Here is a 21183-nt window from a genome sequence, read left to right as displayed (position 1 = left end):
ATTATTGCCCTATACACCCAGGTGTATAGGCGCCCCGTCCCGTAGAGTAAAGGGCGCTTAACCCGCCCGACTCAAAGAATTTCCAAATAAAAAAAATAAAAAAACTACTATATTATATTCTTCAACCTAGCGTTTTCCCGGCCTCGCGCCAGGGTCATTTTTAAAAAATCGGCGTCACATCCCCTAACACACTAATCTAGTCAAGTTACCCGCTATCGGTCCGGACGACTCTTCATTTTGATTCTATCTCTCTGAGTTTGTTATCAAAATTCGTAGCGTCGCGGTCATCTGAACTACGCTCCGTTCCGCCCTCCTTATTTTCACCATTATTTATCTAAGAGTGTATCGTTTCTTTAGTCCTAGTGTTATGTGCCATACACAGATTTAGGTTCTGCATTAGTGTTTCCTGATCCTGGAAGACCCTTTGGACTTGACGTCAAGCAAAAAAGTAACTGCCTATTTCATAGGAGTATATCGCGTAATTTAAACCTTACTTGAAAGGGTGACGGTAACATTTATATTTGTATACGTCACTCACTACGGTTTTAGTTGTTCGACTTGTTCGTGTATTTCAAAAGGATTAAGGAGCACCATATGATTGGAAGTCTTAAGATTAGGGTCTTCCGAGAACAGGATATCTTTATTTATTGTACAGTCTGTGTATGCGTATTGTACTTTGTAAGTTTAATATGGTCTAGTCACGTTGCCATTTAAAGAGCTAGTTTGTGATTCAATAAATCCGCCTTTGCTAGTAACATTCCCATAGATTACTATAATATACTTATTTGAACAGAAATACATCTGTGAATTTTCAAGTCACACATGCGATAAATTAAAATTTCGATTAAGCATGCTAGAACATTTAAGGATCTTTTCAATAATGCATGTAAATAAGTACATTGTCCGTACTACACCGATTATATCGCGTTGGCTAGTACTTAAAGACCAAAGGCATTTGTGTAGATGTATTATTATTTAAGATATAAGGTTTAGAACCTATTAAATTATTGAATAGATGTAAGTTCTACATTCCATTGCGTTAGAATGATTTTATTTTGTGAGCTTTCTGTAATAACTAAGTATGAATTTCGTATTCATATTTCAGATTAAATACTCATGTGAAACATGGACATGATTTGAAATACTGTGTAGTATTTGATATATGATGGATTGATGGAATGTCAGTATAAATTTTCCTAAAAGTAATACTGTGTTTTATTTTATCATCTACCTACTTTTATAACTGTGTAAAAAAATCCGAAGAAAATTGTACTCCAAACGGTTTAAGGAATTACTTACTAATCAAATGGATGAAAGGAGGAAATCATACTCAAAAATGGATTATGGAATTACGTATATTGTGCAACGTAGTACAAAAATAGCATAATTTATATCAGTCGTGACAATACTTGCGTGAGTCCCGCTCATTTGAACAACCTGGCTAACAATTCTACCAAATCCTGAACTGAAAGTTTCGACCAGTTTCGACATATTAGCAATTTACCTTGGGCCGTCTACTTCCAACCTTCTATGTATAGCCAGAAACATTAATCAACTGAATTTATTTTTGTATTGACAATCATAAAGACAATGATAACAGAAACTGATACTGTATAAAACCTAAATTATTAAAGTGGATTAAAGCTAATATTATACTTAAACAATTAGTCTAGCTGTCTTCCTCCTCGATCTTGGGCGCGAGGTAGTAACGGATGTGGCCGATGTCTTGGATGCGGTATTCGACAACCAATGGGACGTCGGCAGACATGGACAGTTGGACCTGTGGATAAAATTGGGTACTTGTGAGTGATTTTGTAAGTAGTGGCAAAGAGGATCGAGTATTAAAGAGAGTTACTGTCAAAGTAAAATGTGTAATCACAGTGCATAGACTGCCATCTCTCGACAGAGGCTTAAAACTTTTGAACCTTCGTTTTGACAATTTGGGCCATATTCTTAGCTTGATATGTTTTAAAATTTCAAATATTTATATTAGCGCCATCTAGCCGAGCGTACCCCAAAGGTGTATCGCCATCTAGCTCACCGTACCTTTTTCTGTATGGTTTTGGGATACGTTTTTTTCTTAGATTTTATCGGTCTATACGAAGTTTATATAGGTCTTTGGTAGTGGCAAAGATGATAGAGGGGTACGATCTAACTCAATTGCGTAATGATTTGGACTATTTGAACTGCTTGACTGTCGCTAGATGACTCTAGCAGCTCTTTTTCATGGTACGTCCTTTTGCCTCAAATAATTTTGAGTTTCTACTCATTTGACAGGTTCGGAATTCAAAAGCTATTCACAAGCGTTCATTACGTTGCAATCTTTAGTTATACTTCCGTGGTTGCAATAGCTTTATAGCCAACTAATTATTGTTCACAAGTTTCATAGATTATAACAATAAAATAAGAATAGAGAATACTTCTATTCTTCATGATAAGTTTTGTTCAATTTGACATGGCGACAATAATTGTCATTCTGGTTTACAACTTGAGAAAAATTGGAAAAATGCCGTCTACATGTTCTTGTTCCTACTGGAAGTGCAAAAATCTAGCAGGAAATCTCAGTGTTCCGATTTCCTATCAATCATGAAAATAGGTTGACATTATGGATAGTAAATTCAGGTACCTGCAGCTTCATAAAAAAATTAAGAAGTTTCTGTTTACAAGAGGTAAGTACCTGCGGGCTCAGCCAGGTGGCTGGTTTATTTATTTATTTAGGAGCCGTTAAAACAGATGTCGAGTCTGGTTTCGTACAAAAAGTCTTACAATCACTAAGTAAGGAAGGAAATTCCCCAGTGGTCCAACTGGTAAGACTACAGGGAATAGGTCTTAGTATATATTGATTTAAACTAACACGATCTTCACTCATATTATTCGTCCCGTTTTAATTTAATAATATAGGTCTTAGTATCTCCTAAAATATTTATAAGTGTACCTGCGGGCTCAGCGAGGTGGCCTTGGTGAAGTAGTTGAGGTACTGGCACGCGAAGGTGAGCGTGACCGGCTCGTCCATCTCGATGACCACGGCTTCCTCCTCCTTGTCCACGGACGCCGTCTGTGCCAGCTTGATGTTCGCGGAGCCGATGTCGCCCGTCGATGAGAACTTCACGCCTGAGAAGCGTTTAAAGTAAACATGAGCATAGGGGATGATTTGATCACAATGGATCAGGAATGGGCGCAGTGATATAGGCACTACGAAGCCTTACATGGCCCCCTAACAATCTAATGTTTTCAGAGTTGCTTTTTGAAAATTAAAAATCGCGTTAATACTGAACTAACTGAATACATACCTATTTTGTTTCCTATTAGTATCATGGTATGTGTGTAATTAAGCAAAAAAATTATATCTTAGAATATACACTTTAAAAACTTAGAATGACACATTTAACCTTTCACTTCCTAACACAATAAACAGTAGGTACATAGTAATTTTGAGTTATGTATTGTATAGGCCTGTAATTTGCTCTGTAAATTTCAAATTTGAAAAATGCTTGTGGAAGGTTTTACAAGCTAGACTGGATTACTATATTTTTCTATTGATTATCTAGATTCTTACCCTCCTTGGTGCAGGATATGACCATGGACTCGCCGAACTGGGAGAGGTCCCGACAGATCCGCGCGAACTCCGCACTGGGCAGGCGGATTGTGCAGCTGTACTCAGTTTCGGGGATACCTGGCGAATTTCACAATTTCTTCTATGAAATCGGAAGTCTAGGTGAAAATAGTGTTGTGGGTAGAATTTTTTACGTGAAGTGCGGGAAAGAGGAAGTTCCAAACAAGTGGGGATAGATTAAAACGTGACCGAAGTTTTCTCTCCGCATGTGTATTGTACAACGTTTTTCAGTACAGATGGCCCTTTATTGTTTCAATCAAACAAGAAACTTTGCAAATGAGTGCGTACTGAAATAGTGGGCAATATGAAACTGCATGAGAGTTTACCTCTTTAAAAAATAAATAAAAAATAATAAAAATAAGACTCCTCACAATAAACAGCAAAGAAAATCATTATAATCTTCATACAACTTACCTAAATGTTCCAGGTCTAAATTCATGAGTTTCATTTCATAATCAGAGACTTTCTCCTGGTTGGGGCTCTCGAAGACAAATGTGACTGTGTCCGCATTGTCTTGTGCCTTCATGGTCACTGTGTCTTTGTCGCCTGCACACTTGAGGATCTTGGACATGCTGAGGAAAAATAAGATTCTCATGTGTTTCATATTGACCTGCGTATTGAATGTGCTAGGAAATATTTTTACGGAAATGTCTTTAAATTTGCCTCTTTCTTTCAGTAAAATTGTTTTGAAGACGAATTGTTTTCTTGATCTCTCAGTGAAATTAAACTTTAGTGCAAAAATAATAGACTAAAAAAGCTTTGATCATAGAATAAGAAATAACAATTCTGTAACTTACCTTCCCAGATTCATGCCCATGGAAATGTTTCTGTCACATCTGTATTTGTCAAAGCCATCTGCTCGGAGAGTGAGTGACACCAGAGACACGTGAGAGTTGTCCATTGCCTGGAGGACACACAAATAATATATTGTAAATCACATCTTTCAAGAAACAACTCAAGTAAAATAATGATTAATAGCTTTGGTATTGACCTACTGCTGTCAGGACTATTTTATACACCCATATTGTAAAATACCTAAACTAAGAGAAAACAATAAAGGGATTCAGGTAATGTTCTGGTTTTTAAGTTGCTACTCTGATCAAGTCTGATCCAAGAGATTTGTATGAACAAATGGTATAGTTAACGCTTCCGGCGGGACTTGAACCCGCATCATTTGCAATCCGTGCAAGGCTCTTAACCAATTGAGCTACGGAAGCCACGCCGGACATCGTAAATCTTTCCATGCCTTTCCTTATGTACACACGTCTTGGGGTGACGCCTAGCGCCATCTACCGACAGACTATTACATCTTGTAACGGCACTGGAGTCTCAAGTTATATTGAGTTATATTGAGGTTTTTTCCTTTAATATAAAAATGTTTTGAATTGTTAGCAGACGTTTCTGCTTGTTAAAAACAAATGGTATAGATTACAGACCAAGCATCGCATTTTAGAGCATCAGTAGGTCTAGAAACACGATCCACATGTTATTAAGAAATCAACAACCAGTTTCTTTCAGGCCATGAGAATCAGGTCATTTGAACTTCTTGACATGAGAATCAGGGCAGTGTGTTAGGTCAATGCATAAGCAGACAAAGGAATTTACCTGTAACTGGATGCCATTGTCGTCGCAGTCAAACGTGGCTTGTGTTAGCAGATCTTTGATGGCTTCCAGCACCTTCTTGAGGATGGAGCTTCGGAGTAAACGTGCCTCGAACATTGTGACCTAGCAATGAAATTAACACAATTCAGTTACACTTAAATGTTGAATATAGCATCTCTAAGTTAATCGCTTAAGTTTAGAACTGGTACTGCAACTACAAGCGTCGGTAACAAAGAAAACATGGCACAAAGCGACCAAGTAACGCTTGCAAGTAACGGATTTTGCAAAAAGTTGCTTACATGCACCAAAGCATTTACACCTGTTACTTATATGTTTAAGATGATATTGCACAATAATACTTACGTTTTACAGAAAATTTGCGGGATTTCGACAAGAACAAATGCCTCGAGACTAAATAAATGATGCTGGGTGCTGACCTCACGAGCTTGTGACAGCCGGTGGAGGGAAAAAATGGCGCGAAGTGAAAGTGACAGTTAAAACGTCAATCTTGTAACCAGTGGTGAGTGGTCTGTTTGCGAGTTTTTAAATATGACTTGAATATCACTCGTTTTTTTTTCGTTTGCCATGTTGGTGAGCTTGTCTACTGAACAACTTCAAGACAGTGGCGTGAAATTTAAAATTATTGGACATTGATTAAAATTATCTGATCGAAAACTACGAAATCCATAATCAAAGAATAAAATATTTCAATATAAAACAAAAATATTCTTAATTTCATGAGCAATGAAACACAAGAATTTAAAAAAAGATACCTTTTATTCCATTTTAGAGTAACATTAACAACTTTAACCTTAATTTAACAGCCCACTTTTAAATGTTAGAACTGTTAGCAGGACAACTGAACCACTTGATCCTGAGCGGGATAAGGTGGCAAAGTTAAATTATATTTTGAGACAATTCCTGGTGGGAGAAACCTGCCTCCAAGATAATGTTTAGCACCCTGCAGATATTCTGGTTTTGCACAAAGCTTAGGAGCTGACAAGGAAATCAGAAGAGATGGTTTCAGAGAAGGCTCACTACCTGGTCCTGTTTCTACATCCCATCCACTTGGAATATCTACACTGTAAAACAAAATTATGTTTAGTTGACTGTAGAAGAAAAATGCAATTACTCTACTCAATGAGAATGAAAATGCAAATTACCTGCAAACAGGTAGTCCTGCATTAATCAAAGCATCCAATGCTGGTTTCAACTGTTCTCTTACTGGTGGTTTAAAGCTAAACCCAAACAATGCATCAACAAGGACTTTGTAACTTTGTTTTAACTCTGTCACCGGTGCCAAATCATCAATTATTTGCACATTGAACTGCTTGCACTGTTCAAGTAAGTTCTCATAAAGGGGTTTAGGTGTGCGTTTAGGGTAGTGGACAGAGACTGAGTATCCAAACAGGGCCATGTGGCGAGCTGCCACCAAGCCATCACCTCCATTGTTTCCTGGGCCACAGATTATTAGGGCAGACTGATGCCTAAAAAAAATATTTTATAAATATATTATGTATATTTCTTTTTTAAATATGTCATTCAAATAGTAGACTTTAGAACAAGTACAAGAAATCTAAAATAAGTATTTACGTTTGAGGAGGATAGACTTTCGCTACTGCAGTAGCCACGCTCAGTCCAGCCAGCTCCATCAATTGGTCGACGCTGAATTTGTACTCATTGAATAAATCCTGGTCCAACGCCGCAGCGTTCGACTGCGTCAGATAGCTCACCCGACCGATGCTGCATTGTTTCGCACCCGTCATCCCGTTACCCCATACACTGGCTGCCCGCAACTAAAATGATTAAATTATTGTTATTGGATAATGCACATGTAACGAACTGATGATATCAAACTACGTTGGATATTTACATTAATAGAGTTTACCGCAAACTTACCAATAAAGCGCTGCCTATGTACCGGAGGAATAACATTTACCCAGTAGTAACAAACGGGAAGTTCGTTTAATCGTAATTTATGGGATTTTTGCTGAAATATTGTTTTTATTTTTTCTTAAACTTAAAAATCACAACAAGGTCGATGACCTGAATGTCATTGATGACATTTTCATATCAGATCAGACTATTTGAGGTAACTTTTATCTTTTATTTATTTTTATTAAAACGTAGTGATTATATTCTCTTTGACTTTTATCATATAAGTCACATTCAATTTTAAATTATATTTAAAATTCAACAATTTTTCTGAGTACTTTTCAATATACAATAAGTACAATAACCGATTAATTAAAATATAATATTTTAAAGGGTTCCATAAATGAAGGTTCCGTTTGGCTTTGGAATTCAGGGATTCACCGCATTTGAAGGGTTAATTCCGATATAAATAAACGTTTCATTTCTGAACGGAAAACAATTGACAGATTTCTAATGTCTATTTTTCCCAATCAACCGTCACAAAAATGGCTGCGCTTAGAGTATTTAGCCGTAATTTACCATATTTTCGTCAACAATTTTCAGCATTACTAGGAAACACATCTCCTTCAGTGAAATTTATTTGCGTTGTCGTAGTAATAGGATATGTGTTATCGTTCTCTGAAGATGTCGTGAACGTTCTAAGTGTAACTCCAGGATATTTGTTGCCCCCTTCGTTTCAATTGTGGTCTACTTTTACGTTCTGGTTTCTCGAGATACACTTATGGGAAGTAGTGATCGACATAGTAACTGTGGGATTGTGTGGGAAGTTAATAGAGCCGCTATGGGGCCAAATGGAAATGATGAAGTTCTTCTTTCTGACGAACTTTGGCGTGGCATTTCTGACGACGTTTTACTACTTGGTGATATTTGCGTGCACAGGCCAGACATCGTATCTGTTTGACATACATGTGCACGGCCTGGCGGGGTACCTGGCCGCGGTGTGTGTGGCAGTGAAGCAGATATTACCTGACCATCTACTTGTAAAGACACCCTTAGGTATGACATACTTTATTTTGTTTCCTATATGTAATTTATTCATTTATTATAGGTTATAAGGTGATAACTGTCTTAAAATAAATCAAGTAGTAATAAAAACCATATCATTGTAATGAAGTAATGTAAACTAAATGAAATGAAAAAATCTTGATTTTTTAATACTTGATTCTTACCTTCCAGGCAAACTTACAAACAGATCTCTACCACTTCTACTGCTTATAGCGGCTATAATTTTATGGGCTATTGGAGCCCTGGAGGGCACCTACCCTTGCATGTGGGGCAGTGGGACCATTCTGTCCTGGATGTACCTGAGATTCTGGCAGAGACATAGTAGTGGAACCCGAGGCGATATGGCTGATAACTTCAGCTTCGACAAGTGAGTTTCATGTATATAAAACAAAAATTCATATGTATTGATTTAAAAATAATGCTGTGTAGGTAATGTAACAAAGTTGTCACTGATAAGGTGATAATTTTCAATTGAGATATTGAAGTGTGTCAAATTGTGTACACAATGAATATATAATTTAGAATTTAATGGTTGGTTATCAGTAGATTTTTATTTGAAGATAATATTTGAAAAAGCTGCAGTTCTTTAAATTGGTTTTCAAAAAGGACAGCACTGCTAGATGGATCCTTCTATTGGGTACTAGGATCAGCTGAATTAGGGTAAGCCAACTGTAACACAGTCAGTGGAACAAATATGTGATGATTTCTATACCTTGTCACAGTAACGTCTTGTTTGAAATGTCCTACCAAAATGTCGAACAATTAAGGTACAGAAATCATCACATATTTATGCCTTGTGATTGTACAACACTCTTTTTATCTAGGCTAAATTGGTTGGTGTAATATTTGACAACTCTAAATATTACCAACTAGAATTCTATTTTAAATCAATCTTTTATGTTTCTGAAACCTAAGTACACAACCTTATTTATAAGAGGGCATTTCTCAGTGTTTCAACTTTTTTGATTTCGGATTATTACCGGAACCCCATAAGCATAGCATGAGTTTTCCTTGTTTCTGGTAGAAATCCGCGACTTCTATTTAAATTGACAAAATTTCATGTGACTCTTACAGGATTCATGTAAAAATGTTGCCACCGAAATCAAAATAAATTAAACGCTCTGAGAAATGCCCAACAGCCAAACCTTTGAAATCTTAACATCTATCTGGAATAATAAACAGTACAAACAGTTATTAGCTCACCTCAGTGGAGTGAGTAACTGTTTATTTAACAGTTAGTGTAAACTCTATCATAACAAGGCATTAGTGAATATCATACATATGTTTGTTTACAAACTTCTTCTTTGTCTCAGTTTTTAGGGTTCCGTAGTCAACTAGGAACCCTTATAGTTTCGCCATGTCTGTCTGTCCGTCCGTCCGTCCGTCCGTCCGTCCGTCCGTCCGTCCGTCCGTCCGTCCGTCCGTCCGCGGATAATCTCAGTAACCGTAAGCACTAGAAAGCTGAAATTTGGTACCAATATGTATATCCATTGCGCCAACAAAGTGCAAAAATAAAAAATGGAAAAAAAGTAAAAACTACATGTAAAGTGGGGGCTGATATTTTTTTTCATTCCAACCCCGACGTGTGATATATTGTTGGATAGGTATTTAAAAATGAATAAGGGTTTACTAATATCGTTTTTTGATAATATTAATATTTTCGGAAATAATCGCTCCTAAAGGAAAAAAAAGTGCATCCCCCCACCTCTAACTTTTGAACCATATGTTTAAAAAATATGAAAAAAATCACAAAAGTAGAACTTTATAAAGAATTTCTAGGAAAATTGTTTTGAACTTGATAGGTTCAGTAGTTTTTGAGAAAAATACAGAAAACTACGGAACCCTACACTGAGCGTGGCCCGACACGCTCTTGGCCGGTTTTATGTGATTAGTTAGACATGGGGACACCTTGACCAATAGGTACGAAATTCAGGTTACGATTATTGATTCTGCCAGTCACAATGTTGCTAGTTCTAATAAGAGAAGATAGAGGTTTCAAAATATAATAAGTAATAACGAAAAATCATACAAAAGTGATAAAAGGTATGTTACCTTTACCAGAAGCCCCTTCACACACTCATCTGGTGACACGGCAGGGCTCCCGCCAAGTCAAACAAAAAAATAAACTTATTCACTAAAATAATTGACATAATCACAAAACGTTGTTCCAGCTTCTTCCCGACAGTCCTGCAGCCGATAGTGCGGGGCATCCTGGGCCCGCCGCACCGCTGCCTCGTGCGCGTCGGGCTGTGCGCGCCCAGCCAGCGCCGCGTGCACCTCGCCATGAGCCCGCGCGGCGTCACTATATCCATGCCCGGCGTCGAGCCGCAGGATATGGAGAGGAGGCGGTAAGATTGCTTTTTATATACGGCCCCCGCTGCCTCGTGGAGCGGACGTGTCTCTCTTATAGTGAATCCACGCAAATTTATTTTAATATTTAAATTGTGATTGGTTTATTTAATTCCTTGTCCCACTTGCGGAGTTCTTACGGATTATCTCCGCCCAGTGGGCGTGTCTAGAAAGAGACAACGAATTTCTGGGAGTTCCTCGGGATCGAACCCGCATCGCCGGATTGACAGACCGCTATCATTGCCGTTCGGCCACGGATCACTTTGCTTTGGCGTCGAAAAACATCACTGGAACAAGTGCGTACTGACGTCATCGCAGCTTCGATCATCGACTACGCCAGCCACTGCTACGGAGTGCTACGAGAGCTACGGGAAGTGCTACGCGATTGAGCTAAGTTGAACTGTATTTGCTGCTCGGTAAAAGTGACTCTTACACGATGGCAACAGTGAAGAGAGGCGACAGTGCTGAGTTTATCTGCCATGGGTGCCCGTTCGAACTTCAAATAGGTCAGGAGTATGTTGAGTGTATGTTGGCTACGTGCGGTAAGCTTTATCACGTATCCTGCATAAATAAACAGCTTACACTGGAGGAAAAGGACTCGTGGGTGTGCCCTGAGTGCTGTATTGCGTACAAAAAGACAGGCCCAAATTGTACGACGCCGGTAGGTACGCCTCTGACTGTCAAAAATATCTCAGTCCGGACCAAGAGCGAGAAACCTAGGACACAGACTCAATCAACAGATGCCAAAAGCGACGAATCGGCGCTACTAGCACAGCGAGCAGGTGAGACGAGCTCTATGATACAAGAAATAAATCATCTCAGAGACCAAATGAGTTTGTTGTCGACGCAATTAGGTGCCGCCCTTTCCACACTAGCAAAATACCAGACAGCTCTTACTGATTGCTCTGATAAGCTCGACGTGGTTAACAGGAGGTTAGAGCAGTTAGAGTTTCCACCAGCCTGTAGTCGCTGCACGGAATCAGGACAACAAGATATCACTGATAATGTCTCTCCCGCACTGAAACCAAAACGTAGACGCAGGACACGAAAAGCACACAAGTCTAAGGCTGGAGCGGAAAAACACGGCGAAGAAGGTGCAGGTGACAGGTCTCTGCTACACAGGGCAGGTAGTGCAGGGTCTCCCACGGTATCCAGAGAAAGCAGTGTAGATCGAATTCCTGTTATCTCCACAGATCGAGGAAACAGTAATCCTACAGATGGCGAAAGCTTCCACATAGTCAAAGGAAAGGAGGCTAATACTACTAGGAAACGTTTCTCCTCTGTGCGATGCACAGCAGGGCCTGCAGTTACGACCCTGAAAGCAGTAGAGTTTTTAAAATTTATACACTTGTGGAACATGATATCAGGCGCAGATGATATTCGCGCATACCTGAAATCTATGTGCCCAGAAAAAACTTGCACGGTGCACGAGCTCAAGGCAAAAGGTGATTATAAGTCATATAAAATTGGAGTACCACCGGAATTGTATGGAATGCCTATCCGCCGAAGTTTGGCCACATAATGCTCGGGTAAAGCCGTGGTTTTTTCGAAAGTCCTACACTGGCGACGGCACGAACACAGGGATATCCGACCGCTAAACAGAAAATGCGAGCGACGATAGACATAATTTACCAAAACGTCAGAGGGTTAAACACCAAACTTAGCTACTTTAGGAAATGTCTTCTATCCCAAGAGTGCGATGTGGTTGCTGTGACAGAGTCCTTTCTCACGGATGCAGTAAATGATGCTGAGCTTACATGCGACGGGTGGAGCTTGCTGCGCCGGGACCGCGCCACGGGCGCGCGCGGCGGTGGCGTGCTCCTCGCGGCGAGGCCCGGGATTGAACTGTGTCGGTGTCAAGAGTTGGAAACGCCAAGTGGTGAGGACTTGTGGGCATCGTTCGTCGTTGACCAAATACGATGCTATATCTGTGTTGTGTACATTCCTCCCAGTGCAACTGACGAAACTTACTTCGCGTGGTTTCAAAAAGTAGAGTCGGTGATCGAAACGCTAAAGTGTGCGGTGTTTATCGTGGGTGACCTAAATTTGAATCCAGATTATACGTCTCAAAATGTTCTAACTTATTACTGTTATTTTTTAACTGTATGTGGTTTGAAAGAGACGAATGAGGTGAGGAATGCTCATGGGGGTAAACTAGATGTTGTGCTGATGTCGGAGCGCATTCCTACTTGTGTGGTACTAGAGATGCTGGATGGAGGCCTGGTCCCAAGGCCAGACGCATACCATCCTCCTCTGGAGATATCGGTTCCAATGGATGGTATCACAGGTCGAGCTCCAACCGAACGCCTGGAACCTGGTAATGTAGACAAGCAGCAGGATTGGAACTTTCCCAAAGGTAACTATGCGCTTCTATATGAGTTAATCTCGGCGGCCTGTTGGGAGGAAGTTCTAAACTCTGTGAATGTCGAACAGGCGGTCGATATATTGTACAAAAAATTGTATGAGGTTTTTGATCTCTGTATACCGAAACGAAATCGACCGGCGAAACCAAGTAGACGTTATCCCGTTTGGTACACTTCAGAGTTGATCAGTGACCTTAAACGAAAAGGCGAGCTTCACAAAAAGTGGAAAGCCACTAAAAATAAAGACGTTTACAACGAGTTCTCGAATTTGAGGTCCAAAGTGAAGAAACGTATAGCGTCGGCTTATGAAGATTACCTCGACCGAATTCAGAGTAGACTAAGAGAAAATCCCCGTGCGTTTTGGCAACATCTTGACAGTCTGAAGACAAAGGGTGGTTTTGTCTCTAGTATAGAGTCTGGTGGCCAAAAATACACTGGAAGTAAGGTTGCTAGGGCTTTTGCCGACTATTTTTCAGAGGTTTTCTTGCCTGACATACCCAATCTGGACCCGAGCAAGCAATGGAGTGGAAATCAAACTCCTGATGCTAACCTCATTCACATTACGTCCATATCAATGGAAGAGGTGGTAACAGGCATTAAACGGATGAAGTCTAAGTCCTCAGTTGGGCCCGATAACGTACCGGCGTATATTTTGAAAGGATGTGCAGAGAGTCTTAAGATTCCTTTGCATTTTATTTTCAACTTGGCTCTCGGTTCTGGGTGTTACCCGCATCAGTGGAAAGTTTCTAGAGTAAGGCCGATTCCTAAGGGGAGTGATCTTACTGTGGTGGAGAATTACAGGCCAATAGCTGTTCTTCCTACGCTGGCCAAATTGTTTGAGTCCATACTCCATAAAACTCTGTCAGTACAGACTAGACCTTTTCTGTGTGATGCGCAGCACGGTTTTAGGCCGAATCGCTCTGTAAACACGAATCTTCTGATTTTAGTCGATAGCATTTCGGAACACCTTGATAGAGGTATACAGGTTGATGTGCTGTATCTTGATTTTAGAAAGGCTTTCGATCGCGTAGATAATGATGTATTGCTGGAAAAGTTAAGCCGTATTGGTTTTTCTACTGGATTGCTAAAATTATTTGCAAGTTATCTACGTGATCGACAGCAATTTATCCGACATGGTTGCTTTGTATCGGCTCCATACCATACGCGATCGGGCGTCAGCCAGGGCTCCATACTGGGACCATTCCTGTTCGGAATCATGATTAATGATCTCCAGTCAGTTCTGAAGTCATCTCAATGTCTCCTTTACGCCGACGATTTAAAGTTAGTTTACGGGGTGGAGCAAGGAACTGACTGTGAATCGTTGCAAGCGGACATCAACCTGGTGTATCAGTGGAGTATGGAAAACAGGCTTCTTTTCAATTCTGCCAAATGTTGTGTCTGTACTTTCAGCCGCTCACAGGCTCCAATACTTGCGCAGTACTTTCTGGGATCAGAGACTATAAATAGAGTATTTTCAGTTAAAGATCTAGGCGTGGTCTTCGATACGCATCTCACGTTCCACGAGCACATAGTGTCTCTTGTGGCCGACTGCTATCGAAGACTAGGGTTTGTAGTCCGTAACATGAGGGAGTTTAACGATCCACTGGCCATCAAGCTCGTGTATAACGCTTTGGTTAGAAGCAAATTAGAGGCTTCGTCGATTGTATGGCTACCGTATGAATCCACATACTCGTTAATGCTCGAGAAAGTGCAAAAAGCTTTCCTAAGGTTTTTGTACAAAAAAATGTATGGGTACTACCCGCTTTTGTATCCAACCAAGTACCTCTTGGGAACCCTTGGATACAATTCATTGGAAGTCAGAATGACCTTTAGTTTGTTAGGTACTGCGTGTCGAGTGCTGCGCGGAGAGTCAGATTGCCCGGAACTAGTTAGCTGCCTCGTGCGACTGTATGTTCCGGGAGTCTCCAGAATAGATCTCAGGCCTCGGCGACGCGTTCTTTTAGCGGTGCCGGCTGCGCGAACTGTGTCGCGAAGGAACTCTCCACTACTGCGTGCTCTCTCACTACTGAATGCGCTCTTGGCGTCAACACCCGAGTGCGATCTGATTGCATGGCGATGGGCGGCTGTGAGAAAGGAATGCTTGAGGTTTTGTGAGGAAATGGATGCTAGGCCATCGAGTGTAATGTGAGGTACTTAGTGTTATATTGATTGTACCTTTCTAATTTTATACGTTGTTATATGTTATTTAAGTTTCATGGCGTATTAGCTCACTGTAATGTCATGTTAACGTATCGACTATGTAAGTAAAAAAAAAAAAAATAAATAAGAAATAAAAAAATTTTACTTTATGCCAAATTGTACATAAAAATAATATGCAATATGTACCTAATACAGCGATTGCAATAGCAACATCTGTCCAACCTTTCAGTGTTCCTCCTCAGTTTAGAAGCTAATTTGTGGTTCATAAAACGTCCGTCCTGACAGCATTCCCTGAATTTCTGAAATAGGTATCGTTCTGGAGAGATTTTTTATATCTAAAATACTATGACCAGGGCCCGTAACTTTCATGCCGATGACATCAATTTGACGTCACGCTGCATATAGGCTGATTGTAATAATTAGTCATTATTCATCAATCAATATAATCATGTACAAATGACTTCAAAATTGAGCTACTTATACGTGAAATATCTAATACCTGGGCCATTTTATTCAAAGTTGTCCACCCCGAAAAAAGTTGATATGAAAATGAAACCGATAGAAATTTATTAAAAGCTATTTTTATAGATTCTTTAATAAATAAATTTATATAAAATATAGAAGGTTCACTTGACTTTTAAGTAATTAATGAAAAAAAATATGTTTTTGTTGAGTTGAGGGGAAGCGAGTGTTCCGTTCCGCAACCAAATTTAATCGCAGATAATGTAAATATAAAAGGTTTGGGAATTTTACAATATTTTTATTATTCATTCTAAAATAACAAATGAAGAAATTACACTTTCATTTTCACATAAATGCGGACTACTATTTTTTTAAACCCATATATATATCCGTTCCGTTACTTTCAGTACAAAATAGAGGAGAATTTTTAAGATTACTATACTGTTTCACAAGTTTATAGGATGCCATCACTTGTAATCAATAGTTTAAACGTTACTATTTCAATATAAAATAACGGAAACGTAGTTTAATAACAAATTGTATTTAATTTTTGCAAATAAAACTATTTGAAACATGGGACAGTAACGGATCTGACTGTATGGGTAACGGATGAAAGCTAAGGTCTTGTCTACACTTGAACGTGGGTACCTAAGACCTCCAAAGCATATCGCGAGTAATGACTAAAACAACCGGAGTGTGTAATCCGTGATTGATTACCATATTTTAGATGAGTTAGTTTTAATCCCATACGTTTTTCTTTTATTTCCCGCAATCAAATGAAACTAAAACATCACATTAAAACCACGTGAATACCGCTTTATACTTCCATTCCGATACGTTTTTCTTTCCGCCTATACGAAACTAACGATCTAGTATCGGATCGGAAGTAACGGAACGCTACCTCCGGCGATATTTTACTTAATTATTTATTAAATAATCACAAATCTTGTTTTTAATTGGCTTATTTGGTTTCAATATTAGTACTTTGTTTTAGGAATCGATGTTAAAAGGTTGCATATTACGTATTTACCCGCAAATTTGGTTTCGGGAGGTGGAATGAGAAAATGTTACCCCTGAGTACGAGCTACTTTGATGCCTGTTTGGCGGCAACTGGCAAATGCAAGATGACGGTATTGAGTAGTTTTAAATTAATTTTGCCAAGCTGAATAAAATGCTACCAAATGTTAGGAACTTTCTTTTAATTTTAACAGTCATTCTGCGGTTTCGGAATGGAAAATTCCACAATTACCAGATTCCGTCTCGGCAAATTATACTTAATTTTAAATAGTACGTTTATTTATTAACATGAAATATTTTATAACATAATAGCGTATAACTCAACCTTTTCAAATTATGCCGTCATCAATATTTAGTACAATTAGTTATAGAATAAAATCCATAACAAAAACGATATTTGACGTGGGACAGCAAAAAATTGCCCATTTTTTATCACATTATAATTATTAACAAATACATAATTATAATAAAAATTTAAATGAATATTGTAAATTACTGTCAACTAAATTTGGGTTCGAATAAAAAATAGTCTTCATTAGTTTAGACTCTTTAAATACGCTAAATATTATATCAAAAGTATGGGACAAGCCAAAAACGGGGTGGACAACTTTGAAAAAAATGGCCCACCTACTTGATACGTGAAACGAAAAGGAAACAATATTGTTTTGTTTTTATAATTTATTGAAATATGGTAACAAACCTATTTAATAAAAGGTATGTATAAAAATAAACAAATAATTTAATTTACTATTCACGTATCAAGTAGGTATTAATTATTTGACGTATGAATAGATTAGTATTGAAGTCATGATTAAAATGATTGATGAATAATGATTAATTATTAAATAAAACTCTTGAATCATCCCTATCTGTGTGGTGACGGGTTAAGAATTTCACCACCCCCTTTCTTCCCGTGGGTGTCGTAGAAGGCGACTATGGGATATGGGTTAAATTGTGGCGTAGGCGAGAGGCTGGCAACCTGTCACTGCAATGTCACAGTTTCGTTTTCTTTTAACCCCTTATTTGCCAAGAGTGGCCCTGAAGCTTTAGTAGTTTCATGTGCTCTGCCTACCCCTTTATGGGATACAGGCGTGATTGTATGTATGTATGTATGAATCATCCCTATATGCAGCGTGACGTCAAATTTATGTCATCGGCATGAAAGTTACGGGCCCTGACTATGACTAATCGAAAAAACACACTAAGTACGATCAGCCCAAACACTACGATAATCTAATCCTACTTCAGAAGTATTATCATGCGATAATGAACCTTGTTGAAATGCACAAAGTTGATATTGGAGTAGCTGCGAATCCATATACCTACGCCTTTGGTGGTAATTTGGTTAAAATTTGAATCATGTAGTCCAAAATTCTTTATCACAATATTTTCTTTAAAACGTTCGTATTTGTCAAGCTACCTCTTACGCCGTGGGTTGCGTGGGCGACGGTCGCGCGACGGTGGGCGACCTTATCGATATGGAAGTAAACGATGCGATGAGACGCGACGGCGACGGTCGCGCGACCGTCGCCCACGCAAGACACGGCGTTAGTACATTCCGTACTGAGATTGACTGAAATAGCATGACAGATACACTTGTATAAATGCACTATGCACAACATCTGTACTGGCGTCACATATTGCAATTATACCTTAACCTCTAACAATGACCTTCGCTACATTAAAAATACTAGACTGTAAACGCTTCTGGAAACAAGCTGAGTAATGACAATTCTGCATGCTAAAACCATATCTACCAACTAATCAATAGCACTTAGAAATAAGTGGCGTCCTTGACTTGTTATTGTTTGGGCTCTAGGTCATATATTTTATTATAGTATTGTAAACTTATGTTTTATATGACTGGTTTTATTGACGAACTCCGAAAAAATGTCATGTGTTGCTTGTAATATAAAAGCGTAATTTTTGTTTGTGGAGCAGACGCCAGGCAGGCAAACATCGTTGCGCGATAAATGATATAATATCAAGCCGTCCCTATCGCACTTACGAATAGTGCGATAGGGATGGCGTGTTTTATAGTTTATCGCGCGACCATGTTATCGGTGCAGTGCTCGTGGCCCTAGGCTAAGTTTTGTAGGTCCTGTCCTTGCTATGTTAGTTGTGTAAAACTTTTTATTATGCTTTGATAACAATATTTAATTCATATAATTCTTATAATCGGTTAGGTCCAGAAATCTCAAACACATTAGCAGTGTCACCCTGCTGTATGGCGATGGAGACTTGTTGGACAAGCCATGACTCAGAACGGGAGAAATTCTTTCATGAATTTTCTCCTCCTCTATATCGATTATAAGACACCTGAGAATGTATGTTCTTTAGCAATGGTGGGTAAACTTTCTTCATTGCGGATCAAAATTTGAAGGAATTTTAAAGGCGGGCCAGATTTACACCAATAATGCATTTTGTACTACACTGCTGGCCATATCACACACTATTTCAAACGACCGGTGGCAGGCCGGATAAAATCCTTTTGCGGGCCGGACTTGGCCCGCGGGCCGTACTTTACCCATCACTGTTCTTTAGCATAAATCATCTAATTAGCCAGGTCGTGAGGCAATAGGCTAGTTTCCTATACTTAAAATAAAATATTTCATGCAGTTCACGAAATAAAGCACCACATAATTAGAAGAAAAATATGGACAGTAGTTATTTTTAAACATAATTTCCATTTAATAAGTCAAAAAGAGAGATATAATAATAATAATAATAATAATCATTTATTTCAGACCAGGTCCATATACATTTAAAATATACAAAAAATTCACAAAATTTACAAAACAAAACATGTGTTAGTAATTAGTAATAAATAATAAATAAAGTAAATGAATTGACCGTGACGTCACTCCTCAGTATTTCATAGTAATTCCATAATAGCAAATCGTTTTCACAGTTCATAAAAAGAAGCTGATTTGACTAGTAGGAAACTAGCTTATTATAGTGCCTCGCTGTGTGACCCGGCTATTCGCTTATATATATTCCTCTTTCAGACAAATCGCGCTCAAAGCTCTAAGCGAGCGTCTCTCCAAAACCTCAGAGCAGACGCGACAGAAGAACCTCTCGACGAAAGTGAACATTGAGGCGGTGCGCAAGGCGCAGGCCTCCAACGTCATCCCGGCCTTCCCTGCCGAGCCGGCGCCGCAGGAAGCCACGCTGGTGGACCTGGAGCCGCCCACGACGAAACACTCATGATCTATCAGCTATCTGTAGTTAGGGATCGGTTGTAATTAGGTACTGGGTTTAGGTCTGGTGAATGCCCTAGTGTATAAAGCGCTGATTTTCACTATCAGACTCAACGGGCGAGCCCACACAGGCAATATCCTCGCGCCGCTTATGGCCAATGTGGTAAAGCAAGACCAGAAATATATGATCTGCCATGTTACGGAATTTCATCAGAACCATTTTCTTCATATTATACTGATCTGTCACCTCATACATCAGAATAAGGGTGCTGTTATTATATCTTGACATTAGTCATATATTTCCGGTCAGGCTACATTTACATAAAGCCTGACCATAAATATATGACTATTGTCAGGAGGCGCTGTTAGAGTGAAAGTTCAGTTTAGTATGAAGAAAATAGTTGTAATGAAATTCCGCAACGTGGTGCATAGTCGTATATTTCTGGGCAAGCTTGGATAGGATAGATAAAGAGTAGGTAACTTGACCGTAACTACAGTAACAAATCGTTTTAGCAAAAAAAATAATCTGATTTGATTAGTAGTTTAATACCCTATAGCGTTCTTTTTCTGCCGTTGCAAGTTTAAATTTGGCCATTTACCGCGTGAGGACATTGCTCGCTCTGTATGGATTTATTCGCGCTGTATTCGCCAGATCTGGACGTACCGTACGCATAGAAAAGGAATGACCAGGCAGTCCAGCACTGTACTTTAAATTATTTGAAATTCTATGAATAATTTTATTGTAGAGTATGCCTTGAAGAACGCAATAAGTAAGACTGTACTTGGTTGTTTACGTTTTTGTGTTCTTACAGACATATTTTACAATAATATTTAATAACGGTAAGATTTTTGATAATTTAAAACACTATAAAGGAAGTAGTGCTAAAGTTAGAAAATAAATCGTTAAATATTGTTTTATAAAATATATTTCACTAACTTTAGCACTGTTAGAATTCTACTTTACCACTTTTTGACAGATACATTCTCTCAATCGCGATGGCCTGAAACGCCAAGTGCCTTTTAAGTCGATCACCGAGATGAATTATAATCGGGTCGTAAATGATGATCGGAACAATGTTTTAATTTTATGGCAGCGTGGTCGCGTAGGCACGTTAGTGTACGGCAAAGACATATATAACTCCGTATAGACAGATAGTCTAAGAAAAAAACGCACCTCAGTACTATACAGAAAAAGGTACGGTGACCTAGATGGCATTACACCTTTGGGGTACGCTCAGCTAGATGGCGCTAAAATTAATATTTGACATTTTAAAACATATCAAGCTAAGAATATGGGCCAAATTGTCAAAACTGAGGTTCAAAAGTTTCAAGCCTGTGTCAAGAGATGGCAGTCTATGCATTGTGATTACATATTTTACTTCGACAGTAACTCTCTATAATACTCGATCCTCTTGGTGTACGGCCTGTGCGCGCTATGTAGCGTGGACTCAGGACACGTGTATGAGCTTCAATTGTT

The 21183-nt window shown here is 39.0% G+C and overlaps 3 protein-coding genes across 4 annotated transcripts; 1 reads left to right on the top strand and 2 right to left on the bottom strand.

The window, feature by feature from the left end:
• Positions 1–1337: 1337 nt before the first annotated feature.
• LOC125226325 (proliferating cell nuclear antigen) lies at positions 1338–5725 on the bottom strand. The gene is made up of 7 exons (XM_048130275.1): positions 5579–5725; positions 5219–5338; positions 4411–4517; positions 4028–4185; positions 3557–3673; positions 2936–3111; positions 1338–1780 (listed from the first exon to the last, which is right to left on the bottom strand). The coding sequence occupies exons 2-7, from the start codon at positions 5330–5332 to the stop codon at positions 1670–1672; spliced, it is 783 nt and encodes a 260-aa protein (XP_047986232.1). The 5' UTR covers positions 5333–5338; positions 5579–5725; the 3' UTR covers positions 1338–1669.
• A 248-nt stretch (positions 5726–5973) lies between these two features.
• On the bottom strand, positions 5974–7278 carry LOC125226389 (NAD(P)H-hydrate epimerase). Its single transcript, XM_048130360.1, has 4 exons — positions 7115–7278; positions 6809–7011; positions 6379–6702; positions 5974–6297 (listed from the first exon to the last, which is right to left on the bottom strand). Exons 1-4 carry the CDS (start codon positions 7148–7150, stop codon positions 6063–6065), a joined length of 798 nt encoding a protein of 265 aa, XP_047986317.1. The 5' UTR covers positions 7151–7278; the 3' UTR covers positions 5974–6062.
• Positions 7279–7588: 310 nt separating this feature from the next.
• Positions 7589–20951, top strand: LOC125226388 (transmembrane protein 115). Of its 2 annotated transcripts, XR_007177080.1 has the most exons (5): positions 7589–8146; positions 8327–8522; positions 10327–10503; positions 19515–19777; positions 19843–20951. XR_007177080.1 is itself a non-coding variant. In XM_048130359.1 (4 exons), exons 1-4 carry the CDS (start codon positions 7636–7638, stop codon positions 19714–19716), a joined length of 1086 nt encoding a protein of 361 aa, XP_047986316.1. In that variant the 5' UTR covers positions 7590–7635; the 3' UTR covers positions 19717–20951. The 2 variants fall into 2 exon arrangements, 1 of the variants encoding a protein (XP_047986316.1); XM_048130359.1 differs by having other exon boundaries at positions 7590–8146; positions 19515–20951.
• Positions 20952–21183: the final 232 nt, after the last annotated feature.

Source organism: Leguminivora glycinivorella, chromosome 5 (genome assembly GCF_023078275.1).
Source record: "Leguminivora glycinivorella isolate SPB_JAAS2020 chromosome 5, LegGlyc_1.1, whole genome shotgun sequence".
NCBI lineage: Eukaryota > Metazoa > Arthropoda > Insecta > Lepidoptera > Tortricidae > Leguminivora > Leguminivora glycinivorella.
The sequence above is the reverse complement of the archived record's forward strand: the minus strand, read 5'-3'. Positions and strand labels throughout refer to the sequence as shown.